We start from the raw sequence: 9,502 nt of genomic DNA, 5'->3' as shown, positions 1-9,502 counted from the left end.
TCCATAAATACATCTAATTCTTTGTTAAGATTATTACATAATTGGGTATGGTTGATTGGGAGGAATTCATTTAATGTAACCATTTTTATTGAATCTTTGAAACAATTTCTTTTTTCAAATATAAAAATTCAAAAAAGTTATTGAGTTTAAAATTTATTTCTTGGCATAAATTAATAGTTTTCTGATAACATTTCTATTAAATGCTCTCGAAACCTATATTCATTACCTTGCTATAAATTCAGTACTATTTACAATATTTTCTTCAACTGGTATATAACATAATGTGAATTCATACCTAGCATTCCTTTCTTACCAATTATTTTTATATATACACAAAATTCAATTTTTTGTACAATTTGGATTTTTACAGCCAATAGATTTCTTACAGCCAATAGTATTATCTAATATCTAATTGGAGTTGGATATCCCCCATCATTGTGAATGACTAATGCAATTAAGTAGAGATTTGAAAAGTTAGGGACAGTGTAGGAGCAACAACCCCTGAATTATTAAAGACGACCCTGTTCATAGGAAGCTTTTTCTTATATAAAAGTGAATTCTTTTGAGGTTAATCTTTTATCTACATCCGCTTTTTTGTTGATGCATAATGGCAAGCAATAGACGTATGGTTGCTTACTACTATCGAACGTACAGTAGGTCAAACCCACGGGGTTATGAGTTGGTGACATATCGAGTACGGCAAAACCACAATGAGCGTGATCATGTTGTATTAAGAGGCGAGACACAGTAGGATGGTATTTTATAAGCTACTTTTCCAAGCATCAGTATAGTAATAGTGATATTTGACTTCAAATATAGTAGCTAGTATGATTGCTCTCTATGAATCCTTGAGCAATAACATGTCGCAATCATCAGTTGGTAATGGCGTAACCATGGATATTTCAGGTGACTGTAAGAATTTACCCAGTGGCTTGGTGGCTTATAAGTGGCTTACATCACGTGACTTCTTAAAAAGGAAATAGAGTGGTAAATGGTTTTTCTGGTGTCTAAACGTTTTACAGGGCTACAGCAATGGGACACTTGTATAGTTTAACTTTTTTAAAACCTTTGCGATGGTGAAGTGGTCTAACGCACTTGCCTTGTGTCAAGCAGCGTGAGTTCGAATCCCCCTTTTGCCAAATTTTAATGTATTTTTTTTTTGGAGAACTGGTTTTTGTGTCGAATCCTTTTGGCGGGTCAGTTCCGTAGCCAATAGAAAGAGAGGTGTCAAGAATAAAGAGAGTGTAAAAGATGACTTCGAAGATGATCCTTTATTGTATATACTGAGGAAGGGTATTTATATGTTTTGTCCAAGGTAATATGAAAATGATGAATACTACAATGAATGCAAGATATAGTGGATAATGTATATAAGGTCGGCTGCACGACAGAAGAAGATAGAAAGAATAGCTGTAGCTAATGTTGGATAGTGGATTGAGCTCTAGTGAGTGAATGGATGAATTAGGAAGAAGTAGCTATAGAATAACGGCGAAGGGATGATTGAGTTACAATATGAAGGAACAGAAACAGGTAGAAGAAATGGCTATGAAATACATCAAAAAGTGAGCGGGAAAATCCAAAAAGGAAACAGTGTGTCACTATCAAATCTTGCTACGACATTTGCTGTTATCCAATCAATTCTTGTTATTTTCATATAAATAATATACCATCAGATGCAGCTTTTTTTCCTTGTTCCAATAAGTATAAAAGCATATGCTTCTGTATAGTACGTCTATGGATGATCCCATTGCTTATACATTTATAGTATTATACTTTTTGTATATCTATTTACAATGTAGTAGAATACTTTATAGATATCTAAAAAATTTGCAAAGAGCATCTGTCGTAATATAATGTATAGTAAACTTAAAACTATTTGTTTTATATGAAATGAATGAGTATCTCATAAGATATGAGTACTTGATGATAGAAAATATCAGTAGTTGCTAGATAATACTTAAGTAACAAAAATACTTTAATATACCCAAATTTAGATTGTGACTTTTATTAATGGAATAAATCGGAGCTGAATTTGAATTATGTGACGTATATTTATAAGGTATAAATACAATATCTTTTTGAGATTTCTTTTTTTTTCTTTGGTCTTCCCAGTTTCCTCACGAGAAAAAAACAAACTGAACCCTTAACACTATTTACATCTACTACATCTACTCTTTCTCCTACCTATATCTAATTACCTTTATTCAAACACTTATACACATATACAACTACATCTCTATACATAAAAAAAACTATTATTACGTATTCTTTCAAAGGAGAGTTAAGTATAAAAGTAAAGGTACTAACTAGTTAGAGTATGCCAATCTACAACAATATCCCTATACCTACTGAGCCTTACTTCTTAAATACTGAGGCTTGTATTCAGTATCTATATGAAGAAGGCATTTTTTAGCGTAGAATGAAGTGCCTTAACTGTGACCAAGATATGCCTCTTTCTTGGTCTAGAGGAGCAAATGGCAGTTTCCGATGTACTAGCTGTAATTTGGAGCAGACTGTTTGGACTCATTCCTTTTTTCAACACCGGAATGTACCTCCACATGTTGTCTTACAAATTGGTTTAGAATTATTAAATAATACTAGTGCTACTAATATTATTAATAAGACTAAACTAGCTTGGGAGACAGTTCGCCAAATAAGATATCATTACTTTCAACTAATCATTGAAGATATGGAGAGTATATTCGAAGGTATGTATATTTCTCTTTCTACTTTAATTATTATATTTTATAACTAATAATATTATAGGTGAACCAATTGGTGGCCCAGGAATTATTGTGGAGATCGACGAATCGAAGTTTGGCAAAAGAAAGCCATCTGCCAATGGTATTAGTAGCCATGTTGAAGGTGTTTGGGTTTGGGGGCAGTAGAACGTACATAAGAAAAACGTATCATAATGGTGAATGTAGACCGGTGCAACCACCCTACATTAGAGCACTTGATCCAAAAGTATATCTTTCCTAGATCAATTATTTACTCTGATGGATGGGCACCTATAATACCCAACGGTTAGAGAGGATGGGTTATATGCATCATCTGGTGAACCATGAGCTATATTTTGTTATTCCTGCTACACAGATCCATACCAACACTATTGAAGGTAACTCTTAAAAAAATCTTCTCCTTTTATATATTATCTAATACTCTCTTTTAGGCAATTGGGGTGGGATAAAGCAGCTCATTGCCCGGAACTATAGAACTAGAAAGCTAGTTAAAAAGCAGCTTTTTTGGTTTATTTGGCAAAGGCAGTTTGCTGATGATCTATGGAATCATTTTCTCTGTGTTATAAGGGAATCATATTTCATAGATCCTAGTGATCAGCAGCTACCTTTTGAGGGTTGTACTGATGATGCTGTTAGGCTCTTAGAACCTTTCTCTGAAGTACCAGTAGAAGAAGGAGATGATCTAGACCAAGAGGAGGGTAATATAGACCCCCTTAACCTTGAAGAGGAAAGAGAAGAAGTAGAAGAAGAAGAAGAAGAAGATCAACAGCAACAAGAACAGTAAAATAAGGCCCTTCTTAATCTGCAAAGACAAAGAGTTCTACAGCATATAGAGTGTTGGGATAAAAGGAGACAGCAGCAAGAGCAGCAATAACAACAATGACATAGACAGCAACAACGCCAGTCACAACAGCAATCTGAGCAGCAAGAGCAAAGACAACAACAACAACATTTACAGATGCAGCAGCTTTTAAGCAACAACAACAGCAAATAACACAGCTGTAATCTAAATTGGAGCAAAAAGACCAATAGGTCCAACAACAGCAACAGCTCTTACAGCAGCAATGGCAGTTGATTTCTCAGCTAAATCAGCTGTATAAACAACATCGGCAACAAGCACAAAAGTACAACAAGTACAACAAACAAGTAATAATAATATTATTACTATTATTAGTGATGAGGATGAAAATAGTAGTAATGAGGAAGTTAATATAGAAGATTAGCCTTATTTTCCTTCCCTTCTTCACTCTTTTTCTCTACTTTTACTCCTTCCTCCTTTTCATTCTCTCTCTACTTATGCTACCTTGCAAACCCTTTTCTATCTTATCTATTCTATATCTTACTCTTATATAAATACCACTCTATTATTTCTATCTTATATATATTTATAGTAACATAAAAATAAGTAACAAATTTTCTTACAAATCTGGCCTTCTTTTCAGCTGAGATTACTGCTTATATGTGACTCTATATGTAATTCTATTTTCCTATACTCTAGAAACATTTAGGTAAGCCAGAAATGAGGTTTATACTTATTGGTTGCTGAGGGATTGGAACTCTTGATCTTCTGGGTCGTAAGCTGATGCCTTAACCACTTTCGCACCCACCTTTTTATATATAGTAGTCGAGGAAAAACAGTCACTTTTCGAGAAAAAGCAGTCACCCCGGGTAAATTCTTACGGTCACCCAGTTTCTACTTAGTACACCCAAACCGGTACTGCAGGGCCATATCTAGAATTTCTGATTCTAGGCGTCTTTGAGATGGGCTTGGCTTTCCTTTTTATACGAGGGGTACGCTTGTCAACGTCTGCAGGTATCAGAACTGTTCCGGTGCCCCAGGGTCCAGAGCTATGCTCAATGAAGCCCAGTTCTTCAAGCTGGTCCAAATATCCTTTCAACCACTTGTTCGCTTCCACGGGAATGGCATATGGGGTGACTTTCCTAGGGCATACACCTTCCTTGACCTCGATGTCATACGGAGGTACCTTAAGCTCCCCAACCTCAGCCAATGAGCTAACAAATCTAGCCTGATACTTGTCTAAAACTTATTGTATCGACTTCATCTCTTATGGTGCGAGGCTTGGATTGATGTTGAATTCCTTTGTTGGTGTGGCAGAGGCCATATTTATGACAGAGTTTTCTTCTGGCTCCAGGTTGACGAAGATTGAAGCCATTTCTGCCTTAGGCGGTGGATGATCCAGATACTATACGATTTCTCGTAACTGATGCATAGCTTCCTCAATAGTTTCAATGGTGGGGTGGGGCAGCATCTCCTTGATTCGGCGTATAGCACCTATGTAGAACAATCTATATTTATAAAATAATCCAAAAATATAGAATAATAATTATACTATAGTTTAATTTTTATACATTTAAGAATTGATGTTTAAATTTAATATATAATATTTTTTCTTTAAAATAATCTTTAATAATTTGTTTTTCATAAAAATCATTTTCTTTAACCCAAGAATTATCATTATTATCATAACCTTTCTATTTAACAAAAAAGGAATATTTATTATTTTCTATTTTATGTTCAATTATGTTTTCTATTTCATATATATTATCATCTTTATTTAGGTTTCTCATATTTTCTATTTTTTTATTTGATTTATATAATCTTTTTCTTCTTTTTTTAATAACTTTTTTTAATTCGGGATAGTCTAAATCACTTTCTTCAGTTATATTATTTTCATTTTCATTGTCATTATTATTATTATTAGTAGAATTTATATTTTCATCAATAATTATATTTTCATTTATATCTAATTTTAAAAAATCATTTTGTATTTCTGTTAATATTTTAAATTTATTAATCTGTTTCATTTCATTATTATAAACAATATCAATTAATCTATTTTCTTATGGAAAATCAAAGTTATCAGTTTTCCATAATTTATAATGTTCTTATGTAATAATATTAAATATATTTGAAAAATTTTTTATATTTTTTAATAAAAATGCTACTTTGATTTGTAAATTTATATATTTAATATCATCTGTCTTTAATGTTGAGTTATTATTACTAAATCTTTTAAACTTATTAAATAATTCTTGAAATTGATTTTCTATTTTACTTCTAAAACTTCCAAAGACTTTATTATAATATATTTCTTGTTCATTTAATTTTTCATTTACTTCTTTTCTAATTAGATAGAAAAAATTATTATCATCTAAATCATATCCTTTATTATTGCATAAATCCTCAAATTGTTTTATAAATAAGGTGTAACCTCCATCAATAGCTATACAGTCTTGCTTTAAAATTTTATTATATAATTTCATATTTAGAAACATTATACCATCATTAACTTTTCCACATAAATCACTATAAGATACATATATTACCATATTATTTATATCTGAAACAACTTATATTCTAATACCAGAACTTTTTAATTTATATGACCACCGTTTTTGTATTGATATATTTGGTTTATTGTAAGAAATAGAGCTATTATGTCCATCTAATAATAGTGTAATATTTTTAAAATTTTTAGGGTTTTTAATTAATACTGATAAAATTCTTATTTTCATATTTGAGAACATATTTAATAAATAATAATTAACTTTTTTATCTAACGAATCATAATTTGTAATTTAAAATTTCTTATAAAATGCATAAAAGCTAGTATATGAGTATATTTTTATATATCTTTACTAGTCTATCCAGATGTTAAATGAAATATTAACATTAAACCTTTTTCGATTTCTATATATGGTAATGGGTATTCAATATTTGAATATAAATTATTTAGGAAAAAAAATACACTTGTATAACCTAATTTTTGTAATAAATCTTCTTTTACTTCATCTATAAATTTTATATTTTTTATTTCAGTTCTATGCTTATATTTATAATTTATAATTTTCCAGTTTTCATTAAAAAAAGACCATTGATTTAAAACTAATTTATTAATCTCATCTTTTAATTCATTTTTTAAGTTTATTATATTTTCATCATTTTTACTAGTATATTCATTCATAATTTCAATGTCCGACTTCATAATTAAATCCTATATTGGGTAATAATTTTAAACTATATATAAAATTCAATTTTGGAATTAAAAATATGTAACTTAGCAACAAATAAAAATTTATTACTGTATATTATATTTGTTTAAAAGTCCCAGAAATAGAAAAAAAAAGTTACTATAGTGATATAATATATTTTAAGTAATATTTCTTCTATAAGAAAATGAGAAAATAAAATGTTTAAATTATATTTACTCAATAATATTATACTATAAAAAAAATAAAAATATTGTATTTTTTATTAACTATAGTAATTGTTTGTTCTTCTATCACGTCGCTGGCCTTGACACCAATGCATTGTCCACTGCGATTAGCAATGATCATTGTGGTCGTTCCATCTTGATGTATCTTCGAGGGGCAGATAATAATTTCATGCTTACCGGTCTCATGTGTCTCTAACACTCGATGTCTATCTATCGCTTAGTGCAGCCCTTCTATCTTGAGTTCCATAGCAAGTATCTCTCCTTTGTTAAGGACAAGATCTGACTCTAAGGTCACTACATCCTCTCCTGCTTCACTCATCAAACACACAAAAACTAGGTCCTCGTCTGCTGTTTTGGCGGACGCCATTGATTTTGGTCCAAAACCCCAGTAAGAGGGTATTTGTATAGCATTGCCTTCAGTGTCTTAAGTCTCTGCGAAAGTCAGGATCTGGTGATAAGGATCTACCACTGCCTTGGTATGATATAAAAAGTCCAGACCAAGAATGAATGGCGTATTGGGATTGGCGACCACTTGAAACCAGTGTTTTACCTTTAGATCCTTGGATAAGGTCAATTCAGCTTCTACTGCGCCTACTGGACATTCTATTGTTCCACCACCAAATTTGATTCATCGCTTTATAGGTCTCATCTTATCTACCAGATGTGTGGATTTTATCAATGCTTCAGGTAGAATTGAGATGTGCGTGCCTCAGTCGATTAATATAGGTATAGCTTCTAAAAGTCCTTCAAGGATACCAAATATAGCTTGTAGTTCATAGACGTCCTCAGTCGTAGTGGTGTCAATGATTCTAGGGGCCTCACTCACGACATTGACTTGATAATGACTCGCAGCTTCAGTTGGATGAATTGCCTGTCTAGCTGTCGCTGTACTAGTTGTCACACCAAATGCCTTGATCACGTCGTTGCGTATCACTGGTGAGTAGTACATGAGCTGTGGTAGAGGCATATTAATGGTAGCCTCTCATAGGGCCTGATTGACGTCGAATTATCTCACTTAATTGTTTTCGTTCAGGATCAACGGAAACGCCTGCATTGCTTTGCCTTGATACGACAGCGGGAGTTCTCCTCGTGCTCTAGCTTCGTCGTCCGCTTGCTTATACTTTGCTTTTGCTCATCTCGCCTTCTCAAGGTTTTCCACCAGTTTAAGATATCGGTCATCTGCTCTAGCTCCTACTGATGTTACTGGTCCTTGTTCAACCTAGTCTACATTCATGTGCTCTTCCTCTGGTTCATGGTCGCGTTTGTTGCCTCTTGTCTAATGTGCTACTGCATCGTCTTCCCTCGTTGCATATACCGATTGGATAGAATTGACAGGATTTATTTTTGGATTGTTGGCCGCCTCGCCTGTCTTCACTGGTAACCCTGTTGAAAATCCTGTGGACCCCTAGATCCCGAGCCTCCTACTCGCTTAGGGCAGCTGTTTGATCGATGTTGTGATGAATTACATATACGACATGGCTTGCGGCAATCCACGGCATGATGTCCTTCTTCTTGACAGTTGTAGCAGCGCTGTCCGCTTGCTCTCTGGTTGATCATGCTCGATTGAAGCCGAGCTTCCATGCGATCCATAGCGTTGGCTAAAGTGTTTTCCAATTGTTCTTGAGTGATTTGTATGGTTTCTGGGCGGTGTCGCTGTGGCATTGCCTTGTCTTGAACTGGTCTCAAAATAACATGGACAGGAGCCTCCATATTTCTATGGTGATACGCCGCTAACCCTGTCGCAGGATGAGCTGTGTTGGCTTGAGGTAACACGCCAAGACCAACTGTATGACGAATGACATTCATGTGTCGCTCTGCATTGACCAATGATTGCCTCAACTCTACTAAGGTGCTCAGTGTAGGTTGAGGTAATTGCTCCCAATATTCGATCTTCAAGCCATAGACGACGTCGGTGATCTTTTCACGGACTTGTAGTTTGCTTCCTTGACCTTGTTCATATCTACGTGCTAGGGCCATTTTGTTCGTCATATATTCTAAGCTTTTCTCTTGAGCTAGTTACTGACGATGGCGATACTCTTGCATGTACCGTTCTACCCATCTGCTTGTCATGAAGGCTTGTTTGAATTGACTAGCAAAACACATATCCGATCTGTCATCATAGATTGACGTTGGGGTGTATTCCTCCTTATCCCATTCTCGTGCGATTCCTTTCAGAGCCAGGCTCATCATATCGATCTTGCGCTGATCGTGCTGCCAGTTATTAGCCAAAGACACCTCCTTGTACCTGTCTAAAAATTTGAGGGGGTCATCCCTGTCTGGGTCACCATAAAAAGTGGGGACATCCGCCCTGTTGCTCTCTGTGTGTACTACTAGGTACTGGGATGTATCATGGGGTGTTTCACGGGGTTGATCAAGGGTTGTTTCAGGAGAGGAGTCTATAGTCAGATGACGTCGCTGAGCTCGTGTTTTTCAATTTTTTAGATTGGTTCGACTTTTCGTCCTTTTTGTTAAAAAATTATGGTATAGTGGCAATGTGGATGTTGGCTGCCGCCCAGCTTCTCC

General features: G+C 34.1%; 1 protein-coding gene and 1 pseudogene across 2 annotated transcripts; one reads left to right on the top strand and one right to left on the bottom strand.

The window, feature by feature from the left end:
- The first annotated feature begins 1,067 nt into the window (after window positions 1-1,067).
- Window positions 1,068-1,141, top strand: BDB00DRAFT_t133 (annotated as a pseudogene). The gene has a single exon. The product of its transcript is annotated as a tRNA-OTHER (tRNA).
- A 7,209-nt stretch (window positions 1,142-8,350) lies between these two features.
- On the bottom strand, window positions 8,351-8,956 carry BDB00DRAFT_879665 (uncharacterized protein; the record flags this gene model as incomplete). The annotated part of the gene is made up of 1 exon (XM_053127899.1): window positions 8,351-8,956. The coding sequence occupies one exon, from the start codon at window positions 8,954-8,956 to the stop codon at window positions 8,351-8,353; it is 606 nt and encodes a 201-aa protein (XP_052972723.1).
- Between the last annotated feature and the right edge of the window lie 546 nt (window positions 8,957-9,502).

The sequence above is a fragment of the Zychaea mexicana genome, assembly GCF_025766255.1.
Source record: "Zychaea mexicana strain RSA 1403 chromosome Unknown BDB00scaffold_185, whole genome shotgun sequence".
Taxonomy (NCBI): Eukaryota; Fungi; Mucoromycota; class Mucoromycetes; order Mucorales; family Lichtheimiaceae; genus Zychaea; species Zychaea mexicana.
Note: the sequence above shows the minus strand (reverse complement) of the source record. Positions and strands in the feature narration are given on the sequence as shown.